At 38.6% G+C, this 27,078-nt stretch overlaps 2 protein-coding genes across 2 annotated transcripts in view; both read right to left on the bottom strand.

Moving 5' to 3' along the window:
* Positions 1 to 6,424: 6,424 nt before the first annotated feature.
* Positions 6,425 to 8,942, bottom strand: LOC149302319 (protein CLN8-like). The gene is made up of 3 exons (XM_089482419.1): positions 8,406 to 8,942; positions 7,179 to 7,476; positions 6,425 to 6,483 (listed from the first exon to the last, which is right to left on the bottom strand). Exons 1-3 carry the CDS (start codon positions 8,940 to 8,942, stop codon positions 6,425 to 6,427), a joined length of 894 nt encoding a protein of 297 aa, XP_089338545.1.
* Positions 8,943 to 25,348: 16,406 nt separating this feature from the next.
* LOC149302318 (disks large-associated protein 2-like) overlaps positions 25,349 to 27,078 on the bottom strand; it is a 137,810-nt gene continuing 136,080 nt past the window's right edge. The window contains exons 10-11 of the mRNA XM_089482462.1: positions 26,490 to 26,642; positions 25,349 to 25,567 (exon numbers count right to left, since the gene is read on the bottom strand). Of these exons, the coding sequence (XP_089338588.1) occupies positions 25,349 to 25,567; positions 26,490 to 26,642 (372 nt within the window). The remainder of the gene's footprint in view (positions 25,568 to 26,489; positions 26,643 to 27,078) is intronic.

Here is a 27,078-nt window from a genome sequence, read left to right as displayed (position 1 = left end):
GAGTCAAATTTGTTTGTTTTATGGTACAAAAGGTGTCTAGGAATCAATGTGGAATGAAGAAATGTCACCTTTCTATGGGCAAAATATATCTTTAATCTATCCTTTCCTTGCCCCACTCTTCTTGGCAGAATTGTTTTAATTCAGCCACATTGGAGTTTTAGTAAGGTCTTGCCACAGCATCGTAATTGGATTCAAGACAGGACTTTGACTAGGTCACTCCAAAACCTTAATTTTGTTTCTTCTAATGGACTTGCTTGTATGCTTCAGGTCATTGTCCTGCTGCATAACCCAGCTGTGCTTGAGCTTTAGGTCACAAACTGATGGCTGGACATTCTTCTTCAGGATTTTCTGGGAGAGAGCAGAATTCATGGTTCCTTCAATTATGGCAACTAACCCAGGTCCTGAAACAGCAAAGTAGCCCCAGACCATCACACTGCAATGTTTGACTGTTAATATGATGTTCTTATTGTGGAATGCTATGTTAGCTTTACATAGCTGGGTGTGTTTAGTGAAATCGAACCTAATTATCCATTACATTTTGTTAATTGGTTGATTTAGTAATGAAGGGGCAATTACACCGGAAGGGTTGGGTGGCTATTTTCTTTCTATATATAAATATTTAAATGTTACAAATATGCAAAAAAAGAAGAAATGGAGGAGACAAATATTTAAGTATGTCATGTAGGTAGTTTTCTGGCTTATTGCATTTTTCCGAGACGGGGGACACACATTTCAAAAAAAGTTCCTAAATACAAAATAGGAATCTCAAAACTATACATAGATTCAACAGCTCTTTTTAAAATCTCCCTGCCCTTCCTTCCTCCCATATTTTTTGCAGTTCCGTCAAAAAGGAAAATATGTAGATTGTTGTGTAGGCAATGGTATGGAGTGAAAGGCCAGACTCTGCTGGAAAATTAGATCTCACAGCTAGAAAATATATTAAATAACGAAACTTTTCCATTTGGCATTCATAGTTTACAATGCTGCCATCTTGTGGCAAATACAGGATGCAAACCATAAGAATTGTACATGTTTTCACCTTTTATGGCCAAGTTTACAATTTTACTAACATGGAAATAATTGTCAGAATTATAACATTGTTTTGAAACATCTGATCCCTTTCATAACCACTGCGGTGTCTGATAAACTCTGCAGAGCCACTCGGCTACTCGGCATTCTGGCTGATGTCTTGTTTACCTGTCTGGCTAGCTTTGCTGTTAACCCCTTAAGGACAATGTACATGATTATTTGGGGTTAAATAATATAAATTGATATTGTTATTGTATTTTTTTCCAATTTTGGTGTGTTACTTTTAATAAAATTGGACAATGAAATATAATAACAATATTAATATACATATAATTGCTAACAGCAATCACACTCCTATCATGCCAAGGCAACCAGTAAATGCTGGAACCTGGGCACGATAGGAGTGTGATTGTTCCCCTTGCATCACCCTTGCTTCTGCCTTTGAAAGTGAACCTCCACCCTATTCTTCAAATCCTTAAAAATCTTTGTCTCTGTGACACCATTCCTTTTCGGTTGCACACTGTATTGTCTCCACTCTCTCCAGTAACTCCTGTTTCCTCTCTCAGTTGGTATATTTCAAGGCTCTGTTCTACAACCCTCATCTGTCATTACATTGTAATCATATTTTAACCATATGATTTAATTTCTGAACATCAGAGCGTTGTATAATTAATTTCACTATGTAAAGTGTAAAAAAAATGGTTATTTTGTGTCCATCTGATTGTAAGCAGATCAGTTCTGAAATATTTCCTTCAGTTTAGTCATGGCCATTTAAGTAGATTAAGAGAAGGCTGCAGCTGCAGTATCAGTTTGACCTTGCATGCTGTGAAACTTAGGAATCATAATGTCCTTCGGAATCAGGAATGATGCGCAGACAAAATTACTTACTTTTCCACATAAGAGAGTAGAGCTGCTCTGATATTAGTGAACCACAACTACCAGCTTCATTTCTGACAAGTGCCAATCTGTTACTAAGAAAATGCCCTGGTTGTCACAATCACTTCTTCACTGTTTAATTATCCACTAGCTTTCAGAGCACCCATTGAACATCTTTGGGATGAATTGAAACACTGATTATGAGCCACACTTTCTTATCCAACATCAGTGTCTGACGTCACAAATGCTCTTTTGGCTGAACAGGCACAAACTCCCACAGACACACTCCAAAATCTTGTGGAGAGCCTTCCTAGAAGAGTGGAGGCTGTTATAGCTGCAAAGGGGGGGGGACAACATCTCCAAACCACTGCCCATGGGATTGGAATGGGATGTCCAACAAGCTCAAAAAGAAAGTAATGGTAAAAAGGGTTCACATACATCAGTGTATGTACACACAAATAAAAAAATGCATTCCATTAGTTTTATATATGCTAAGGTATTGTACTGTGAAAAAGTATTTGCCCCCTGACATATCTGCTAGACTTAAATGTTTCAGATCAAACTAATTTCAACATTAGACAAAGGTAACGTGAGTAAACAGTACCCAACATAACAGTTGGGTTATGAAGCAGGAGAATGATCTGAAGCACAAATTAAGGGGAAATTAATCAATTTTGCCAAGACCTTCCTTGCAAAGTAAAAGACTCATTGCCCGTTATCGCAAATGTTTCATTGTGGTTGTTGCCGCAAAGGGTGGCACAGCAAGTTATTAGGTTTAGGGGTTTGTTTTTTTATATGGGTGATATACAAGGTTTCAATTTACTGTTTTTCTGCAATAAACAAAATGATAATCTAAATACTAAATATAAATGACATGGACTTTTGATTTAACAATCATATGGTCAAAATGTCAAAAAGGCTTGATTGATTGATACTTTGATTGTCTTTCTTCTTTACACAAATACAGCACTAACTACTGATTTTTGTGCTTAGTGAACCGTGATCATTTGTTTTTAGAACTGCCTTTGCAAATGTTATTCTGATTCTGTTAACCGGGGGCCATGTATGCCCCCGATTGCACTCAAGAGTCAAGAAATCTCATTGTATTAGATAGAACCAGTGTTGTGTATCTCTAATGAAGGTATATGTGAGAGTATGTATGGAAGTATGCATGTATTATGCATGCGGGTATGGGCAATTGTGATTTAACTCACTTGGGTATACCAACAATCTATCCATAGGCCGCTAAACACCAAGGAAAAGACCTCCTCATATAAACTGTGCAGCAGCTACAAAAGACACGAACAATAAAAGGTGTAGGAAAACAATATTTTAACATACAGTATGTAAACAAGAGGGTTTAACGAATCACTCAGAGGACAAAAACTAACTTTTTCTGAAAGCGAATGTTACAGATAACACTGTCACGCTACAGCTTGTAGCAATGGTTCAAGTTAAGTCACACTTAAAGATGCATTTTCTTAAAGTAGACATGACGTTAATGAGAGTGCTGCTTACAAAGACTGTAGGAGTAATTAACTTCAACATTTATGTTGGCCTTTTGCATTTTATTTTGTTGCATCAAAAAAATTGTATTGGGAGAAATCAGCTCCAATCAAAGGGGTGGTACAATCATCCAAGTCCCGAGGACAGGAGGTTAATATGAAGGTTTCCATTGTAGCCACATAAGGAGGCCTTCATCACTTTTGACTTATCAATTTCACAAATTATGCATACCAAACTCAAGGCATAAAGTACTTTGTTGTGAAATATAATTTTTAAATTATATACTGAAAAATGACATGGACTTTTGATTTTCCCACACATCCAATATCATAAGAGAACCGATACTTATCTAGAGATTATATCATAGTCCCATGACATACTGTTTATCAACCTAAATTTTTTGGTTCACTGTTCAACTTTCCAAGATTTGCAAGAGAACGGCTTGGCAATAAACCAGATAAATCTTTATAGAATAACTCCTGCATGTACTTCAATATGGATTTTCTAATATGAGCCTCAATCACCTCCAAACCAGCATTTTGAGCCAACCATTATCATTTATGATTGCGCAGTCTTTTTAAATGAACATTTTTTGTAATGCATGTCGAAGTCCATTTTGCATGGACTCCAATGGATTTTACCCCATGCGTTCTACTATCTTCCTCCCTTGCCTGCCTCAAATGTACATGTATGCAAACTTTCTGAACATACTCAATACTATTCCCACTGACATCACTAAAGCAGCAGCCAAGTGCACTTATCCTATTATAACATCAGTGCTCTCATAGCATAATTGCGGATGACTGCTGTTAGAAAGGGAGTTCTACCGAGCATGTGTAAGAAGTGTATTGTGGTACGCACCCTGCTTTCAGTTGTGGTAGCTAGGGAGGAGTTGAATGATTCAAACAAACTCTAATAACTAAAGAATGCCATGAAGAACTGACTCCAATAAGCATTTAATATGAAAAGAGGACTACATTACTCCTTTATCCCCTCAATGACAATTGCCGGTTCATGCACTAACACTAACTAGCGACAATTGACGCGCCAGGACCGTCATGGCTTAAAAACGGGTGCAGAAAGCGGGGTTGCTGTAATGCCTCAATGTCGGCACCAAGATCGGCATCAGGGGCCATGTCTGGCCCTTCCCCGGGGCATCAACACTGTCTCCAGACCCTCCTGAGGATCTGGCTCCACTTGCAGGTTGAATGCAGGTACTGCACTCAATCATGCAAGTCAATGGAGCCCAGCTTTCTAATCACTATGTGATTAGTAAAATAAATATAAATATATAAAAATGGTTACATGTAAAAATAATTTTCTACTTATGTCACCATCAGGGGAACCTTCCAGTCCAAAGAAGTATAAAAATATTTTTTCATATTTTTTTTTTTTTTTACAAGTCCTAAAATTAGCACTTTATCTTAAAACAATTCTCACATGTTAAATGCCCATGGGGTGTCTACTTAAAAAAAATAAATGATTTTATGGGGTAAATTGAATTGGCCAGGTTCAACAATGTCCCAATTAACACGGGGGGGGGGGGTGACCATATGTGTAATTTCCAAATTGAAAAATGCACACGTCCCCAAACAACCAGACAAACCAATGCAAGGGAGGTATCAATGTACTCAAGAGATGTTGCTGAACACATATTGGGGTGTTGTGCAACAGTGACGTATACCAAGAGCTGCAAATTCATACCTAAAGTACAATGTGTGTGGGAAAAATACACACAAAAAATACTGCTAACTTTAACAAAGGCTTGTGGTAGAATAAGTGCATGGAAAGAGCTAAAATATCAGCATTACCCTGGGGTCTCTTGTTTTCAAAAATATATGGTTTTATTGGGTACATTGAATTGGCCAGACTCAAAGATGTAGCAAATAGGGCATGGACACACCAAATAAAGTTCAACATTGAAAAATGTGCATGCCTCAAATGCGGCCCTTTTGCCCCAAAACAGCCAGGCAAACCCATTCATGGGTCTTCCAAAATATATGGTTTGATGGGGTATATTGTATTGGCCGGCTCCAAAGAAATAGCACCCGGGGGGAAGAATTACCAGATTTGGAAAAAATGGTTTTGAAATAGCAAAAAAAACAAAGCAAAAAAAACCCCCAAAAATACATTGGGTATTTCTAAACTCACAAATAGTAGAATCTATTTAGCAGGTTTTCTCATTAGCTTTTAAAGGTGAGCAAAATATTTTTCAAGTAAAAGTCAGAAAAGGTCATTTTTTCTCTACATTTTTCACCATATTTTATACATTTTTAATGGTAAATGATATGATACAATCAAAACAATGACATCTAAAGAAAAAACCCCAATATATAACTTGTGTGGGTTCAGTGAACAAGAAAGAAGAAAATTACAGCTAAACACGAGCACCGCAGAAATGTTAAAACAGCCTTTGTCACAAAGTGGTTAATATAGTTGGTAATACACCACTTATCTGAGATTGATAGTGATTAATACTGTAGGATATATACATAGAAGAGAGACTATGTGCATCTCTCTTCTGCCATCATTACCTCTTTCTTCTCCCACATTCAGGATTTCACCTGTGCTGTCTCTTCCTCGTTCTACCAGACTTTCTCTCTTGTACACCTCTTTCAAAAGCTCTCTTAAAAAAACAAACACTTTTTTTTATTTTATTTTTTTAGATCCATACAACCTTTCTTCTTACCATTCTCAGCCAACATCCTAATCAAGCCATCTGAACGACCAACAAGCTCTTCAGATCATCTGACTCGACCAACTCTTCACCATCCAAGCAGTCCTTTCCTACGGTTTCACCTCCACTCAACCACACACTAGATTGTAAGCTCACAAGAGCACAGCCCTCTTCCCCTTTTGTACCAGTTTGTTATTGTTTGTGATTTTAAAATATTTCACTTACTTTGTTGTAACAGCGCTATGGAAGCTGCTGGTGCTTTATAAATGAATGTAATGTAACATATGGAACACCGTTCCAGACAAAGTATCTAGAAAGAACAAAAGTGGTAAAAATCTAATAGATGTCCAGGAGTAAATTAAATTGCAGTAACGTGGTCTTGTGGTCAACATAACCTAAAAGAATTGCACAGTAAAACAGAGCTTTAAGAAAAGAGGGTTTTTTTTAAGAGGCGTTACTGAACTTTGATGAAAAAAGCTAAAAACTGGTTGGTAGATTTAAGAGTCATCTGGTTGCTATTGCACGTCGACACCGAACATAAAACCAAATGTCACACAATGAAATACTTATGAAATATCTCCAAGAAAAACATAACACTTATAAGTAGAAATGCACAGACAGATGAATCCATCTATGAACAGTACCTGTACATGTACACATATTCACCTTAACTCAATTATTCATTAATTGAGCACTCCAGGACTGATACTTAAACGGTTATTAAAATGCTACCCATAAATAAACCCTGTAGGAACAAGACGTGCTCATTATATTGACAAGGAGTCCACTATTAAGTGCTCCTATACATTACAGAGTACATCAGTTACACCTCTGTACTAAAATTAACAATTGCATGCGTACGTTAGCACATTTGCATTAATACAACTAACAGGAAGTATAAAGAATTATACAAAAAACGTTTGGGAATGGGAAAAGATACACAGACCACACAAATTTAAACACAGAGGTTTTCAAAGACAATACTTTACGTTTTAGTCTATAAGAGACAGAATTACTTGGTTCGTAGAACAATTCCTTGACAGTATAAATGACTTGACTTGCAGACCCGAAGATTATTTTGTTTTTTTACAGCCGCCATTTTTCTTGCATAATACAGAGGACTTTCTGGATGCTTCAAAATTCCAGTCAACAGGATTCAGAAGTTGATGCGTCTTCTTGTATGTCCAATATGGGTTCATTACAAACGTAACCAATGTCAGCCCAATCATAAAAAATGCCAAATATAATGAGGGCGTTATCCTTACTAAACGATCCCAATTACAAAAACATACCCACCATATGTGGTAGGTAAGGATGATACGACAATGAAACATGTGAATCATTAGCCACTGATTTGCCTTCCAAAATAAGGTATCTGACCAGCCAGCCTGAAAGAAAAAAAAATGATAGAGAGAATTGATTACATGGAAAGTGAATACTTAAACTAAAGCAAGGTCTCACGAATGGTCAAGTTCCCACACCCCAATGAGGAGATGGCCAGGTACATGGGCAGGATTGCTCTTAAAAGTTTAAATTGTGATCACAGGCATGATTCACCATCATAGTGTGGTTAAACCGAGTGCCAGAGGGCCTAGGTGCCAATGTCAGAAGGAAGCCTTCTATATCTGAGGAAAAAAAATGCCTGCTATTGTACGTTTAAAGGCTGGTTGCGCCTCCACTTTGTATGAATTTTGCAGCCTGATAAGCAAATTGTTTTTTTTTTCTTTTCTACAATGTGGTACTTGCGGCGCACAGAGGCTACTCTGTAGTAATTTAATTAAAATGTAATAGCACTCACTTAACGTTTTGTCTGTGTGGAACTGAAACTCTCCCTGCTCTGTGTGTAAACACTAAAAAACATCTCCTCTGCCGACAACGAAACCTTGGCCTATTTATGGTATCCATTAAATACATTATGCATGCAGCCAATAGGTGACTAGTCCTTAACACCTACTCAAAGCAGTCATATTTTCCTGGATCAGCCATTCATTGAGGATATTATGTCTAGGGCATCTAGCAGGATAATATTTTATATGATGCGTAGGAAATAATTAAGCAAAGCCCATAAAGATAACAAGCTAGAACTTAAGCTGCATTTGTGTTTTCAGATTTCCAGACAACGTTGCAACCTTGACTGACCCATCATAGGTAAAAGCACTCGTTAAATGGCTTATCATTGTAGAAAAAGTATGACTGCTGCGGCTGAAAAACAACTCCTGTGTCACAAATTGTCAAGGACAGTTTTCCGCAGTAGCCAAAGAACTAATAAAACAGCTAAAAATGCCGTTCTCAAGAGATACCATTGAACAAAAGTTACCTTTAGCAGCATCCAGGATATACAGGTAAAAGGTGTACTCATCTCAAGTAACAAAACGACCATGGCCAAATAGTGTCCTGCCGTGCTATATAATACGCATCCAAAATAACCCATAAAAGCAAAAAAATGGTGAACAGCAAGGAAAATGTCACATGTCCAAAACAGGATATTGAATGCGTGAAGGGCTAGGTTTTCAAACAGAAAAAAGCCTGTTGCGATGAGGATAATAAACCAAGACCAGTTCTGCTGCGCCCCAATCTTGTCACCACTAAGTACCGGATCTATCAGCAAGGCTGTCAACCCAGCAAACGTGCACTGAATTCCAAAAACTGCCCGCGTGGCTGCGAGATCCCAAAACACCTTCTCCTTGGCAGACAGGGAGCAGTAAGTATCACACAGGATAACGGACACGACATGGCATATTAAAAAGATTCCCAGGTAAACCAGGAAACCACACGTCATCACAAGCAAGCAGGAGTTCCATGTAGAATAATCCAAAGTGGCCAGTGCACCTGCAATGCTATTATACGATAACATTTTTTGGCAGCTGTGGCTGAAGATCTGCTGTATCTCCTGTTCAGGCTCATTAACAAGCTATGGGTCCTGTAATATGGAAACCATAACCGACATGTAATCTGAAATATACAAAAGAGGAAACGAGATGTTATTGAAAAGGATTTTTTTTATACATTCCAATCGTGCTACTTTAGCATCTAATCTGCGACACGACTGAATATTAAGGTAGTTCCTGATTGAGGCACATCTCTAAAGACAGAGATTTCTTTTTTTAGCGACTTCAGAATGCAGTTTGACACACCTAGTAGTAGGCACAACATCACAATATACAAACAAGGTGTTGGCCCTCATTTAACTTATGCAGATGACAGTGTCAGAACAATGATGTAAAGCAAAACTCATTTAGGACATTTTTAAAAATGAAAGAATCGGAGGATAGGGTCCATTTGCTATAAGAAGAAGATAACATTAATAGTCAACATGATGCAATTTTTGATCAGTTCTTTTGTTAGACTATATACATTACTTTGTATCACTTTATTTAGCCAAAGTTTTCTTGTTTGGAAAATGACCAGGCTTCCTTAAATTTAAAACTTATGTCACACAATATTACAACACTTAAGTGCAGTATTCATGTTTTGTTTATGACACCAAGCAGTAAGTATAGTAAAGCATCAAAAGTCACACTATGGGAAGTCAATACATCATAAAACATGGATTGAATTACCAGCCAGAAGCACTATACGCGATCCGGTTAAAACACTAAGGTTTTACGAGGGCAGTTAAAGTAAATGACTGTCCCTGTTCGAAAGAGTTAACATAGAAGTACTGTAGCCGGGCTTCTGTTTTGTAACACAATGGCTGAAAATACCATCATCAATGCAACGAAAGCAGCTCACTAGGCAACGTTAACTACACAATGAAATAAAAGCATGCAAATGAATCAACCAGCAACATTAGGTTTTTAAATACCGCATTAGAACGCTGGTGATAAGCACTTCATACAGAATCCCAGCATCACACAGCGATCATTGCATTCTGAAGCGCTCTACAGTAAACACGTGATCACCACACGCTCCTTCACACACTTCCTGCTTTCACGGAACGCTCCATTTGGTCGTCATGTAACAGGGGAGGGGGGTTAGGAGGATCGTACCATTCTGCAACCGTGGATGGAGTAAGAGTTTATCGATGCGCCTCAGGCATGCAGCCGTGGGATAGATGCACAGGGATTTGCAGTTCTCAGTGCATTTTTTTTAATCAAGTTTCTGGCCGGAATTTGGGGTAGTTTCCCACATAAGTGTTAGAGAAGGTTTTAGAGATTGCCTCAGGAGCAAGCAGGAAAATAGTTCCACAGACTAAAAAATGAAAGGCTCCCTCGATGTCTTCTGGCTTGCCTTATGCCTTTTCTATTACTGGTATTAAACAGCATTAAAATGGGATCTCCCAGCAGTAGGTCACATGGGGATTACATATAAAGGGCAATTTCAATGCAACACTTGAAAACAGCCATTATTAGCATGTTAGGATTAGGAATCAATTGAGCAGGAATATTGAGTTGGTTTCTATGGTTACAATATACCTCCCAACATTCCCTCTTCTGGCATCAAGTACCCCCAATCTATCTTTCCTCTCGCAACCTCCCTCTTTTCTATTATATCAGAATGTTTAGTGGGTATGATGAGTGTATCACAATGTTCTATGGCCCTAAAAGTTACAATAACACACAAACAACAGGGAGAACAGTTTCCCTTGGAGGATAATTCTTGCATGCTATACATACCCAAGGTCAGATTACAGTCCTCATGAGTCCAACTATTTTTCACACTTTGATGCATATGATAGCTAAATTGTCTCTTGACATTTTAATGGTGTCAAATGTATGGGGGGATTCAGGAGAACCCCCGCATATGCATTTGCCCCTTTGCAAACCCTGCTTTGCAGGAGAAGCTTTCCGCAGCTGCTGCACCTAAATGCTTTATTTTATTTTTATTTTGGAAGAGTGAAGCATAAAGTGAAGCACTCACATATTACCATACTTTAATATGCACTCTTCTATAGTGGGAGTGTCAGGGACACTTAACTGTTCCTTTAACCCCTTCAATCCCAGGGGTTTTTGGTACCTCAAAGCCCAGAGCAATTTTGCCATTTTTGGGGTATGTCGGTTTAGCGATGATTCTCTTTTCCTGTGAATAGTGTACCCATGTAAACTATATATTGTTTTTTCAAGGAGAGATAGAGCTTTCGTTTGATACCATAGTTGGATGATTAGCTGAAAATTTAGAATGAGAAATTTAGTAAAAACTAGCGAAGATTAGAAAAATAAACTAATTTTTTTTTACATTTTCCCTCTGAATCCTCACAAAATTAGGTAAAGTGATGGAAAATCCCCTCCAAGTTTATCAATTCTGGTGTCCTGATTTCAGAAATACCTAATTTATATAGATTTTCCAGACTTTCCCAGCACCAGGGAGCATACTATTAGGTGTACAATTTTGTATAATTTTTATGCCTATGGCTTAACGGGTTTGGGGGTTGTGAACGCGGGCAGGAGGGTTATACTGGCTAGATGTTATGCTAGGGCAATGGGAAGTAAGGTTTTTTTAAGAATTTTTTTTATTATCTTTTTTTATATATATTTTTTAAAAAAATTTTAATTTTAAATTTTTTTTATTTTTTATATTTATTTTTTTACACAGTAATGGTTAGAGGTCCTCCTAGGGACCTCCTGAACATGCCAGTGATGTCACAGTGACATCACAGCTCACATTATAATTTTTTTTAGTATTATTTATACTATTTTTTTAATGATTTATTTAATATTATTTTTAAATGCCTAACGGTTTTTTTTTTCAGCTTTTCTGTTACAGGACGGGAGGGGGAGTGAGAGAGATGGTTTCTCACTCCCCTCCCCGCGATCCCCTTGCACCGATCACACTGTGATCTCTATGCAGGTCCTCACAGACCTGCATAGAGATCGCAGCGTCTCTGTGCCTCATCGGAGACCCTCCGATGACCTTCCGGGTTACGTCAGCAGTGATGCAACCCGGAAGGGAATGCCCGATCGCGCGTTTGAAACTGCGCGATTGGGCAGTTTACCGGTAACAGCTTACCGGCTTTCATGCCGGAAGCTGTTACAGGCGATCGGACAGCAGAAAGCCGGCAAAGCCGGCTTCTGCTGTCAGTGGGGAGTCCAGGCTGTCAAACGACAGCCTGTTCTCCCGTGCAGCGGCAGGGATGTGTCCCTGACGCTGCACGAAGGGCTGGACGTACCGGGACGTCCATAGGGGTTTCTTTGTGGGCGTTTTTTGGACGTCCCGGTACGTCTATAGGGGATTGAAGGGGTTAAATGTGGCATCACATTATACCCCAGCTTATCTAAGGCCCGGCTACTGCACATGTGGAAACCATGGAAACAGACACTGTGCCAATGAAGTGCCAAGTTGTCGTGACATTGGACTGCTGGCAAGTGGCATGTAGTTCCTGTTCAAGACTCTGCCATTTATATGAGGGCAATTGGCAAAAATATAATGAGGGGCACAACACAATATTACCTAGGTACTTAATCCCCTCTAAGATGACCTAAATTGCTACTAGACATTGCACTTTAAGAAATTTTCTTGTTGTGTGGAGTTGCAGTCCTCTCACTAACTGGTACAAGCTGACTGACTGGCCACATAATACAGAAGGAAAAGAAAAGGAGGCCTGTGAACTAAGAGAAGAAAGCAACTGAACAGCCAATCAGAACGCATCCTACGCCTGTAAGCCCTCTCACTCTTCCTGCCTGGGTACAGATGGAGACTGGGAGAGAGGAGCCAGCACTGTATTACTGACATAATAACCATACCTGCTATAGAGCTGGATCCGCTCTGCTAGCCTCTGACAGTCCCCAACATTAATCCAGAACTCAAATGCAGCACAGCCTACTATAGGATAGAAAGCCCAGGGTATTAGGACAGATTGACATTATGAAATACAAAAACCGCATGTATTTGCCTGTAAATTTTTATACAAATACAAAGCGTTCTTGCAAACATTAGTGTATGTTGAAACCGCACCTTTTAATTATAAAAAAGCACCATAACCGGTTTCTTGTGACATTGTTAGCAACATTAAATTAATAGAGTTTCCGAAATTACATGGTGAAAAGTTTGACATAAGCGGATAATTAATTCTGGTTAGAGAGTGAATTAAAAGTAGGATATAGGGAAGAAGAAGTGGAAAGATTGGGATATGATTTGGAAGAATTCATAGGAACAACATTGTCCATCCTGACAGCCCCAATGAAAATATCTGGGAGGGTGTGGGAAGGGGCAAATGTATATTAGTGTCACGTTCTGCCCAGGCTGCGGAGCTACATATCTGTCTTGCTTTCAGTAGGGCTTAGCGTTAGGACCCACCGTCATTGGAGTACTTTGGCGTAGTGGTGGGCTAAGCATACTATGGCCATAAGATGTGACGGAATCTCCAGTTGTTATCATATAGTTCTAGGCTTGTTCCTGTATTCATGTTTGTTTGTCTCTTATGTACCTTTGCCCTTCTTCCTTGTATCATCTGAGGATTCTGGTTCCTCTCTCCTCTCCCTTTGTCCTAGTCAATATGGCCTATCCTTGCTTAAAGGAGAAGCGTCCGAGGATTCCGGCTCCTCACTCCTTCCCCTGTGTTCCTTGCCTTGTTCCCTGTCCTTTGTTGTGCCCTGCATCATGTATATCTTGTCTAGTAATGTTTATTCCTTGTCTGGTTCACTGTAGTGCCCTGTAACATGTATATCTTGGCTGGTTATGTTTTGTGCCTGGTCTCCCTGTCCCTTGCTTGTTATGTTTCTGCTCTATCCTTTGCTTAGCTTCCATACTCCCAGGCTGCAGCATCCGGCACGTGATTCCAGTGATATGTTTCATGCCTGCTCCAGGGTGCCTGCAGGATATCACTTTGTTTAATTCTGGACTTCATCCGCTGCTATATGGGCGCTGGTGTTTGGCTGCACAACCCTAGGTGCTCAACACCTGGGTGAGTATGGTCACCCTGCAACCAGGCCCTGTCTAACTCCACTACTGCACTGTGACTCCTGCACACAATCTTTGGGCGCGCTGGGTCCTTTCAGTCACCTGTTTGGACCCAGTCCGTAGACAATTAGGGGATTCTACTGAAAGGGAGACACTATGAAAATAAAAGTGCATATTTAAGCATTTTGATTATTTTAAGCCGTATGATATGAGTACCATTAAGACTACTGATTTGTATAATGTGGTATGGAACCCCTTACCACTTCACCCTTAGAACAATGCTGAGACCCAGATGGTATTATTTCATAGCGGTATTGAACAAAGACCTCTTTGGTGAAACACTGCAATCAAAAGGGCAATTCTGAAATTAGATGTGTACATCCCAGTAACATAGTAACATAGTTCATAAGGTTGAAAAAAGACCAAAGTCCATCAAGTTCAACCTATATACATATTGTGTCCCTACTGTGTTGATCCAGAGGAAGGCAAAAAAACCCTTATGAAGCAGATGCCAATTGCCCCATACCAGGGGAAAAATTCCTTCCCGACTCCAAATATGGCAATCAGAATAAATCCCTGGATCAACGTTCTGTCCCTATTAATCTAATATCCATAACTTGTAATATTATTGCTTTCAAGAAACACGTCCAGGCTCCTTTTGAACTCTTTTATTGAGTTTACCATTACCACTTCCTCTGGCAGAGAGTTCCATAATCTCACCGCTCTTACTGTAAAGAACCCCCGTCTGTGCTGGTGTAGAAACCTTCTTTCCTCCAACCGTAGAGGATGTCCCCTTGTTATAGATACAGTCCTGGGTATAAATAGGTCCTGGGAGTGATCTCTGTACTGTCCCCTTATATATTTATACATAGTTATTAAATCCCCCCTAAACCGTCTTTTTTCCAAACTAAATAACCCTAATTCTGATAATCTTTCTGGGTACTGTAGTCCTCCCATTCCCCTTATTACTCTGGTTGCCCGTCTTTGAACCCTCTCCAGCTCCACTATATCTTTCTTGTACACTGGTGCCCAGTACTGTACACAGTATTCCATGTGTGGTCTGACTAGTGACTTGTACAGTGGTAGAATTATTTCCTTGTCGTGGGCATCTATGCCCCTTTTGATGCACCCCATGATTTTATTTGCCTTAGCAGCAGCTGCCTGACACTGGTCGCTACAGGTAAATTTACTGTTAAGTAAAAACTCAAAAAATCAAACCCAATACAAAAAAGTTCAGAAAAGTCATTTCTACTGATAGGAAGGGTAGATACAGTAATATCCATGACAATCAAAGATATTTTCTTAGGAGATGTAAGTTAAACAAATGATGTGTATTTATATCACTTGCCGACTGCATTTATGTCTAGGGCCACCATCTATTCTATTGCGTGCAGGAACAACATAACCTGGAATGCCCTTTAGAAGAATGTCCAGCGGCCCCACAGTCCTACATAGTGTACATAGGCTAGCTGGAAAGATCAGATCTGCCCCCAGTTTTGTAGCAGAGAGGTTGCAGCCCAATACTTGGCCTAGGCCAGAATAGGATAATCCACTGGTAGCATATACACCATTGGCTGTGGGATCATCAGCTAGATCAGCGAGAATGGAGTTTCTACTATGAAGTGCAAGAAGCATATTGAGAAATGCTTTCTGGCTTCAGTTGCAGTATCTGGAGGTGAAGTTAAATAAGACTCTAACTCCAATAACTAAAGATTTGTAAGAAATTTTGACCCTCTTACAGGGTTATTCTTTTAGGGAATGTGTGACGAATAAAGCACAAATACAAGCGTATAGAAAAATGTATATTGATATTGAACTAGGCCACTGTTACAGGTTATAAAACATATAACATACAGAAAACATTTGATAATAATACAAAACAAAAGGGATACTTAAGCACATTCTTGGGAAACCTCTCTCAGCTCACAGGCTTCTCCCGAACGCCATCTTGCGCAGCTTCGTTCTGAGTCTCCTGATCCAGGACACTTCTGTTTGCTGCGCTCTCCTTTCTCAGACTCTCTTTTCTCCCTCTTCTTTCTCTCTTACTCTTCTTTCTCCGACTCTTCTTTCTCCGACTCTTCTTTCTCCGACTCTTCTTTCTCTCAGACTCTCCTTTTCTCAGACTGCTCTTTCTCCTGCAGCCCCTAACTAGTCATCCCAGAATTCCTTGTACCTCCCAGAAAGTGGTTCACCCAACCCCTCTTTTCAGACATTTCCTGTATGACCCAATTATGGAGGAGACAGGTAGTCTATGCAAACATGCACACAGTTATGTTAATATACATCGGCTTCAGTTGTCTGACCCCCTGTGGGGTATCCCACCTCTGTTGGAGCCTTTGTTCCAAACCCTTTGTAATGCATTACTATGCAAATTACCTTACATTGTAAAACCAGATATCTCACCTTATAGAAACCCAAATCGTCCCCAAAACATTATGCAATAAATGTAATGTCCCATTTTAAAGGCACCCTTAATTTCTTACAGATTGATATAAAATGCAAAATGAATGCCAATATGCACATAACACAAAGGCAGTACTAAAGTGCTTCTTTATAATCTCTATGCAGCTGAAAAATGTTACAATAACACTATTATTAAATCTAAATAGAAACACAGGGTTCCTATAGAAAATACAGGACAGGAAATGTGGGGAAAAATTATATAAAAGAATCACATATTTGTAGGCTGGATTTTGATTATAAATAATAATAAATATCATGTGGGACGAAGCCCTCTCATATGTAGTATATCACAGCAGTCTGACCACCAGCAACCAGACCTATCTGCCATTGCAGGTGAAACAGCAAAGCCTTAAAGATCTACATCTACATCTACACAGTAATGACCATACCATTAGTGATGTCCGTATCATGAACGAATCGTTCATTTGATCCGGTTCTTTTTAGTGATCCGGATGAATCGGTTCACTAGACTGAACGATTCATTTGTAGCGGTTCAGTCTGTGAATCATGCAGCTGTAACCTGATCCTAGAGCTGCGAGTCATCTGCAGAGCACTCAGACACAGACTCTGGGGTCAGGTTACAGCTCATTAATTCAGAGGAACGATGACTCAGAGAGTCGTCCGAAGAGTCGAATGATCCGAAGATTCAAATGATTCAAATGATTCGAATCTTACAGGGATCCGGATCTTACAAGGATCCGAATCTTACAGGGATCCGGATCTTACAAGGATCCGAATCTTACAGAGATTCGAATCATTCAGTGAATATTACTGATACCATACTTTTATAAATAAATACATTAATAATGTTCACACTGCCCCCAGGATTTAGATTCCCCTGAGTTTGCCCCCCTTTACCTATAACTGCACCTACAGTTAACTTTATTAAATTAATTAAATTAACCCTCAGTCATCAGCATAAAATTAACCCTTATACCCCATCAACCATAACTGCCCCTGAAATTAACCGTAAAGATCCCATTAACCATAACGGCCCCTGAAATTAACCCTAAAGACCCCATTAACCATAACGGTCCCTGAAATTAACCCTAAATACTCCATTAACCATAACTGCCCCTAAATTAATTGCATGTACTCCAGATAAATTACCTAATAAATTGGTATGGTTGATGGGGTCTTTAGTGTTAATTTAGGGGCAGTTATGCTTAATGGGGTGTTTAGGGATAATTTAGGGGCAGTTATGCTTAATGGGGTGTTTAGGGTTAATTTAGGGGCAGTTATGCTTAATGGGGTCTTTAGTGTTAATTTGGGGGCAGTTATGCTTAATGGGGTGTTAAGGGTTAATTTTAGGGGCAGTCATGGTTGATGGGGTGTTAAGGGTTAATTTTAGGGGCAGACACGGTTGATGGGGTGTTTAGGGTTAATTTAATGGTGAGGGTTAATTTAATTAATTTAATAAAGTTAGCTTAAGGTGCAGTTGCAGGTAAAGGGGAATGTAAATCCTGGGGGCAGTGATTATTAATGTATTATTTATAACAGTATGGTGATATTCTCTGAATGATTAGAATCCCAATGAAGGCAGAGAGTCTTCACTGGATCACTGTAAGATTCGGATCCCTGTAAGATCCGAATCTTTGAACGACTCTCTTCCTTCATTGACATCACTGGAGGCAGGGGGGAGGATTCATAATGAAAGGGGCGGGGCCAATCGTTAGTGTGCCTGCACGGAGTTACTGGAAAACAGTAACTCCTGTGAGTCACACTGAGTGATCCGAAGATTCGGATCATGAATCGGATTATTTCAGTGAACGAATCGAAATGATCCGATTCACTTTAATGATCCGAACTTCCCATCACTACATACCATACCACAGTTTCTTCGAGGCACTAGAGTAAACCACTCCTTGCTTGCTTCCCCTTCAACAAGTGCATGTCCTGCAATATCAGCAGGACTGCCCATTGACATCAGTGAGAGCACCTCACAGCTACACCCAGAGCTATATTTTTACTGACTTTTCTTGAAGTTGGGTTGACAAGACCAGTCTTTCACAATAACAGCTTGTTATATTTTGATTCAAGATTTATTCTTGTATGAAATTTAGTATAAAATCTAATTTTACTCATCAATGCTAATGTTTGGTGGCTTGTAGCATACACCTACAAGTAATCTGAGACCATTTTAATGTCTATGCTGGTCTCCATCCATAGTATCTCCACATTAGTACCAGTGTCATACACATCTTCTTTACTAGGCTTTGATTTAGGGTTCATGTATATACAAATCCCTCCCATTTTCTGTTTACTGTGTCCCTTCAAAAAAGTGAGAAACCTTGTAAGTTCATCAGTTTAACAAAGACTTCATGGCCCTGGTACAGTGGAAGCATCTAGGCGTCACAACAGGTCAGTCACAAAGTGGTAGACCGCACAACGCTCACACAGCAGGACTGCCAAGTGTGTTGGAAGCTTTGTGAAATGGGTTTTCAAGGCTGAGCAGCTGCACAGAAACCAAAAATAACTATGCACACAGCCAGGAGTGGGCTGGAGCAGTGGAAACATGTTCTCTGGAGTATCATGCTTAACTAGAATTCTGAAGGATGGATGTTGGTTTGGCAGAGAATGCCAAACCAATGCCTGAATGCTAAGTGCCAGTAAATGGTATCATTTTAACTATACTTTTCTCCTAGTGCCTATTGTAAAGATTGGTGGATGAGGGATAATGATCTTGGGCTGTATTTCAGTATTTGGGCTAGGCCCCCTTGTTCCAGTGGAGGGTAATGTTAATGCTTCCACGCATACAAATACATTTTAGACAATTGCATGCTTTTTAACTTGTGTCACCAGTTTAGGGAAGGCCCTTTTCTGTTCCAGCATGACTGTGCCCCTGTGCACAAAGACATGGTTTGACAAGTTGGCTGTGGAGGCACTTAGGCGGACTGCAAAGAGCCCTGACCATAACCCCATTGAACACCTTGGTCATATGGTGTATCTAATAAGCCTAAGTCAACCCCCCATACCTGCTTGCAAGGCAGAGGTTTGTACAGCTACCGGCACAGACCTCTTCACAATGCTTCCTTGCTTGTGGCCTGGGTGCCTCCTGCTGTTGGATTTTGGGATATATAGTCCTATCCCTGTGCCCCACACCAGCTACTGATGCAGCCACAAGGAAGGACTTTTTTGTGAGTTCTGCCAAACCTTCAGGTAATGGTTGCTCTTAAGGACTACAAGCAACAGCATGCAATCTTTTATCATCATACATTTAAAATACCACATCAAACATCAGGATAGAGTGTGTGCAAAGTGGAATATACTGTACTTAAATAACCTGGCTCAAGAATCCTTAATTATAACACCTGGGTGGTGTTTTTAAACACAGATTTACTATGGTCGTTAAGATATTGTTAAGAAATATTCTTGAGTGTTTGGCTAAGCTTTATATTAAAGTGATCAATAGCAAAATGGGGTGCACAAAAAATACAAGTCTTATAAACATAATTTTATTGTTTTTCGCTATTAATATATACAATACATTGATAAACATGGCTTTTTTTCTGCCTTTATTGATAGAATGTTACCGGTGTAAAAAGATGTATATATTGCACTTAAAAATGTATTCCTGTACCGAAAACATTTTACCACTGGCAGTAGACATCTGTATACATTATATATATATATATATATATATATATATATATATACATACTCTTCTATTGGATCAAAGGAGAAACAAACAGTGAATTATACATGTCATACTATAGTACATATTATATTGTGGATTCAATGTGTTTTTTGTTATAGGCCCTGTTTCAAATAGTAGCGGCTGGTTTATTCATAATACTGTAAAAACAGATAATACCAAAACTGTATTAACATGATGTCAAATTAACATCTGTAAGCTATAAACACTGTGGCGTTTCTCCTAAACCAGTTGAGAGAGGTGAGCAAAACATTACAAAATAATGACTGCTACACAACTCGTTTCAACATTAGTACGACAAGCTATATGTGTTTAACATACAGTTTAATGTATGTCTTTCATTTGCGGAAGTGAAAAGATTTTACTGTTCATCATAGAACCCTTGGTCTACTGTACATCCTGGCCATCTATGTGTTGTATTTCAAAATATGGGTTTATCCAACATCTTATCATTCATGCAGCCCACAATTTGGGCTTAAAATAAGCAGCAAGTGATAAATACAAATAATCCATTTCTAAACAAAAGCTATAAAAATGTGAATAGCGGGATTGAATAAACTGACATCTTCACCGCCATAGGAAAGTCTGTTAAAAGCATTCAATGGACAAATATACAAATCCTTTTGATAATATACACACATGTGCAAGTGATACAGGTTTTGGCACAATCTTATGGGTTTTATAATGAAAAGGATACTCAAAGAATCCCTTCCCCTTACTAATTTTGAGATGGACCTTGTCTGCAAAATAAGGCATACATCCCCTAATAAAAGTCAGTACCACAGCGGTGAAAATGACAATTGCATTATGGTTCATAAACATTTAATTAGAGCAACTTCTCTCTTTAAATGTGTATAATATAATATGGTTATACATATATATATGTGTGTGTGTATATATATATATATATATATATATATATGTATGTTTTATTTAATACCTATACATTCATTCTTTTACAATGTTTTGACTCTTATTATATTTTTAAGGCGGTTTGGTAATACATCCTTTCAGATATGAATCTCAATTTGTATTTTTAAATCTATACAGATAAAGTATTTATCTGATACCTACTCTGCTTCCAATAAATATTTTTTGAAGTTAAACATGCTTGTTATTGGTTACCCCATACAAAATCCATGCTTATTTGTACATCTGCTTTCCAGGAATTTATTAGAATTAAAACAAAAAAGAAAGTTAAGAAGGCTGATCTGTAGTAAACGATATGTGCGAACATATATGTTAAATGCTAGAAATATTTTCAAGTTGGTCACCAAAGATCTTTTTTAGTTTCTAAAAATGTGTAAGACAGAGTTTTAATCAGTGATAAATCTCTTTTCATGACAATTTATTGCAAAATGCTATGTTATCTTCAGACTAACATGTGCTCAAGGTATCTTAAACTGCATTGACATGAACTCCAAATGGAAAAAAGGAAATGGAGAACTTGGGGTGCATTATTTTTTAATACATATTTTGTGTCGTCGGAGTTGTTATTGAAAGTGTATTTTTTTTTACTTTAAAGGGAATTTTGCATTCTACAATTTCCGGAAAAAAACTTCTAACCAAACTATGATGCAACACTTTTGGCTGCTTGAAGCAGTATTTCCCTTGAAATGAATAGTGCATGTGTGCGGGGGGGTCCTCATTAGACCCTATCACACGCCAGCACTGTTGTGTGTGTACAGTGCCGAGAAATAAGATTCAAGACAAACACAGTTTCCACAGCGCATTGACTCACTTAATAGTTGTTTTCTATTGATTTGAATAAGAATTGAATCCCCACCATTAACACCAATTAAGGTTTAGATGGGTCAGATAAGACAGAGGATGTAACAAACTATGAAAAGGAGTAATAGAGGTTGTGAAATCTGATAGATAGTTTAGCAGCACCCTATACAATAATAATAAAAAAAGATTAATATAATTTGCATTCACTGACAGGGCTCCTAGAGAATAAATGACTGTCCAATTTTCATGTTAAATGCATCATGCGTCTAGTGCATTTGACTACATGCACATCGGTGCAGGCATTTATCAGAAAAATTTGATTTGTCTCATTTAACGCCCCCAAACTGCCTATATACTGAAAGCATGGGACAAGCCTCAATATGCAGTAGAACTCAAATTCCATCTGCCCACATAGTTTGCTGGAGCAGCGGCATGGAGGGTTTGTGGAGTCCTTGTGAAGGGACAAGTAGGGTCCCACTTTCCTTCATGCTCATGATCTCTGCATCACTGAGGGATGTGATGTCATATCATAGTCATACAGTATATTAGGGTCGCATTACACTCAGAGATGCCGAGACTGTGAGAGTGAAAGTAGTAGACATCAGCACTTTTGAGTTCCTTGTATGGTAGGCCTGCTTGCCAATGCTGTAAGGAGGAAGTACATTGTAGTCAATGGGAGCCAATTTTGTAACTCCAATAACTATACAATGCATGCAGGGCTGGTGCAAGGATTTTTGCCACCCCCACAAGCCCCTCCCCTTTTGCCACTTACTGAATGACAGCGGTCGGCGGCTTGCGGCTGCAGCCTGCACTGCCTGGGCGCCTACTTTGCCTATAGGTGGCGCCGGCCCTGAATGCATGCTACAGTTTGCAAACGCCATTAAAAATAGACCCGAACGTGCCTTAAAGGAACACTGCAGGCATCATATGTACTTTCGTGCATGTGATAGCTTAGTTGCCACTTTAAAATTCTGAGGTGTTCCCATTACAAACGCATAGGAAGATTCTGCAGAATCCCCCACCTCCCAGCTATTTGCATTGGAGATTTGTTCTGCCATTGCATGTGATCTAAGGAGAGATGGGTGGGATATGCTCCTATTGATTTCAATGAAAGCCCTTACCTGCTACTAACTGGCTGCTTCAAGTAGCTAATTATTGGTGGGAAACCTTATACCATGAAGGCAGCGGGGGGGGGGGGGCGCTACTACCTAAGATAAGTATTATTCTGCATCATTTTTAAATTGTGATATTATCTTGAACACATGTTGATTAGAATTGTCTGCTAATTGCAACTAGTTGTTCATGGCACTTTGCAATCACCATGCATGTTTCAAATGCAATATAATGGAAGTACTTGGTCATATAACAATATTTTCTTTAATTACATATATTTACAGAACTATAGGCGGAACAATAAACTTATAATAAAAGATTCCAATATGTTTTTCTAGAAATGTATATTTTAATTTACAAACCATTGAATTCCACCAGCCATGTTTCTTGTGCAATGAAGATAATAGTGGTTTGATGAATGTTCATCCTGGTGCTACTAACAGCATAGCTGAAAAAATCCCCTTTAGCAGCATTATGGTTATACAGTGACATTAAATATTTATATTTATATATATATATATATATATATATAATTGGTGTCATATCTATGTAATATTGAACAGTTATATGTATTTATGCCTCTTAAGTAAATCCTTATAGTTCGGCAAAACAAGCAGAGTAACTGCCCCAAGCTTACCATCCAGCTGAGATGTGATCACAACCAGAAAGCAGAACCAGGTAACTGTATGCATGAATATACATGCGTAGCCACTACCTTTTCATTTATCTTTGCATCTAGATTAAGATAGAACCAAATGATAGTGTGACCACCTTGGCCATATTTTCCAGTTTACACAGGTATATATATCATGTTGTTGATGAGCAGATGGAAAGTGCTGCCCTATAGTGTGTGAGATGTATAGTTGAATAACTAATTTCCCTCCATGAGTTTATCCCACACCGCACGGCAGTACTTTACCTTTTCTGGTCAGTAATATGTAAAAGAATAAGTGCCCTGGAAAAAATGGCAGATGCAGTCGCCCTTACCTAGTGTACCCAGTCAAGTGCCTTCACTGTACAGACCCACATGTCTACCAGCTTACTAATCAATGGGTTTTCCAACAAGATATTATCAGAATTTAAGAGGTCTGAGGTCCAAAAAAGGTAAGTGGATCAAAGCATTCAATTTCCCTGATGTTTAACCAGGGTATAATTTGATATTTGTCAGCCCTTTTCTATTAACTAGTTAAGCAAATGTAGTATGAAAATGAAAGAATGTAAAATGCAGATATTAACTCTGAGGTTACATGGTTCCTCTTCATCTTTTGCATACTAGTAGTTGGAGAGTTATTAATAATATACTATTTATACATTTAACTAGTGCATGTGTTGTCTTCAGCTTGCTTTCCTTTTTTGTAACAATAGTAAGTTCATACTATCTGAACCTTAACAAAAATACTGTTTTGTTGTTTTTTTTACAAAAAAATACAAAAATAAATACAGATGGAAACCACATTTCACCATTAATATACTTAAAAAAACATTAAAACTAAGATATATTTACCACTTATATTCATGATTTTTTTTTTAATGATTACCACATCACAACTGAAATTTAAAACAGCAAACATTCATTTTTTTCACTTTTGAAGGATGCCCTGTCAACATTATAGCTATCATTTTTGTATTTGTAAATAGCAAACATCAAAACTCAATCCATTTCTTATAAAATAAATAATGAGAAAAAAATGTAAACATAAATTAATGGTCCATGGAAGTATGATTAAATATTCAGTCCACATATCTGGAAACAAAAGGATTCCATTTTTAAGGCATTCATGTTGTCTTCACCAATCTCCTCTTCAAGTTGTCTCACACTGGAATCAAGCAGCTAGGGTCAAGACTTGGGGGGGGGGGGCAAGCAGGCTATTGTAGAAGACGCCACTGGCTGAACAATATGTCAGTTTCGTTTTGGAGAAACCGTATACTTTGGGCATTAATGATTGAAGAATTAGGTCCAGAGAGCTGAAGTTACCTACTACAAGCCAGCACTAAACTAAAGAACATGGAAGTCATGGAACAACACATCCTTCCATTCCTGTACTTTAAATTTGTAGCACCTTCTACTTGGAATATCTAATGCCTCTAATGAGCGATGAGATGTACCCAACATTTTTTATTTGATTCTTCATCCTAATTATCACATTATTTATAAAAATAGAAATAATCAAGAATTTATGTTGGGTTCATCTTGAGAGGTTTTTCATGTTGTCCTCTGAGAACATGTTGAAGAAGTCAGGTCTCAACAAGCCCTATGGATGTAACTTAAGTCAAATATGAATTACAAAATTATTATTTTTTGCAATGTGTTTAGCAAACTCTTGAGGAAATCAAAACGCATTCCATGGTGTTTATGGCACAAAGAGCACTATAATGAGGAAGGTCCAGTATAGAGGTTAAGATTAAAATGACCAGCTGTGCTACGAACTGTACAAGCATGTTGTGTATGCAGTACTCTGAATTCAGAGCCTGGTTTGGGCTTCAGGTATATAAATTTCAATGCTGTCTGCGCGCTCACTAGCTGAATTCTGCCGGAACGACGCTGCCCTCTTTGCAGCCATTAGTCTTCTCCTTGCTTCCTGTCTCTGTCGGTCAGGCAGGTCAAGCGATTTCTCTCGAGTGATAGGGAATTTTCCCCTAGTAAGTTTCTTTGGTATTGGGGGTGGGGGTTTCTTGTCATCCTGAAAGAATTAAATAAAATAATGAAGCATACATTCACTGAGTAACAAAATATATCTATCCTAATCAACATTGAATAGAAAACTAGCTGTATTTTTGTTATTGAACAAATCTCTGCGAACTCTAGATCCTGTAGGGCTTGAAAGTCCCAGGGAATCAAGTGTATCTGAGATGCCGGAACCACTACATTTGGTACCAACATAACGTCACTTAGATCACATTACATTGTAATGTTTGATCGAACAACAACAACTAAACTTTTTGCTATGTCAGCATACTTTATATATTGGGTTGCAGCCAGATAATTCACTGAATATTTGTGTTATTCAGTAATTGTACCTAATACATTGGCCACGAAGTACATATTACCAGTTATGAATAACGGTGTATACTGATATCACATTCATACACGCAGTATTCATACACATGGCAAGCAACATATAAGAAAAAAAAAAAAAAGCTTTTCATTAGAAGGCATGCAAAAATATTTTGGGCATGAGGCTACAGTTCCATTGTATAGAATGCATTCTTTTGTACATGGGTTGTAATAACTCATGGCTCTATGTGTCTTGAGAACAAACAATAACAGGTAAGTATGCCCCTTCCAAAAAAAATTATTTTACAATATAACATTTATCTTCGCGTCATTATTATTATCAAATTAAATATATTTGAGGCATTTAAAAATAAGTTTTAAAGTGAGATACTTATGATATCACATTGCACACAATATGCACATTATGTATTTCACATAATATGCAACATTACTTGATTACACACATCTATAAGCACTGCAAATGTATATTAATGTATAACTTAATTAAAAGTGAATGACTAGTTACCTCTGAGCAATATGCTGCATAATTAACACACTGCAAAATTACACATGTTGACAACATGTCTTTGTCAGAAAATAATACTCACTTTCTTTTCTGGTGAATCAATTGTTTTCCATTCATTCATTTTCAACTGCTGGAGCTTTTCAAACTTCATGCTGACATCTTCTATAGACAACTGCAAAAGGTCCCAAAATCCTGCCAGGTCTTGCGATGTTGGCCTGGGCATGGCACTCGGATCCTAATATATGGACAAAACAAATATATTTGTACATATTCCTAATACGTGCAATGTGTAGATTGCATATCTGATTTCTTAAGAATAATTTTATATTATAAAATTCACACAACGTTGATGTTGTCAATTATTGACCTATCCATCCCTTATATACAATCCAGATATGTTGATGGAGATTTTTCCTCTGTAATGGCTCAAGAAAGCCAAAACTTGAGATGCTCCCAAGCAGGGACCAGGGCGCCACCTATAGGCAAAGTAGTCGGGGGTGTCGGCAGCCGCACAGCCTGCAGCCAGGGCCGGATTGGCCCACCGGGATACCGAGATACCAGACCAACATTCAAAACAGCCGCTGAGCGGCTGTGAGCAGGATTGAAAGCGGCACTCGAAAGCGGCTCCTCCCGCAGCCGGCGCCTAACGAAGTTAAAGGGGCCGGCGTGCA

Source organism: Sceloporus occidentalis, unplaced genomic scaffold (assembly GCF_023333645.1).
Source record: "Sceloporus occidentalis isolate IW3139 unplaced genomic scaffold, rSceOcc1.0.p SCAF_19, whole genome shotgun sequence".
Taxonomy (NCBI): Eukaryota; Metazoa; Chordata; class Lepidosauria; order Squamata; family Phrynosomatidae; genus Sceloporus; species Sceloporus occidentalis.
This window is presented reverse-complemented; position numbering and strand designations above follow the sequence as displayed.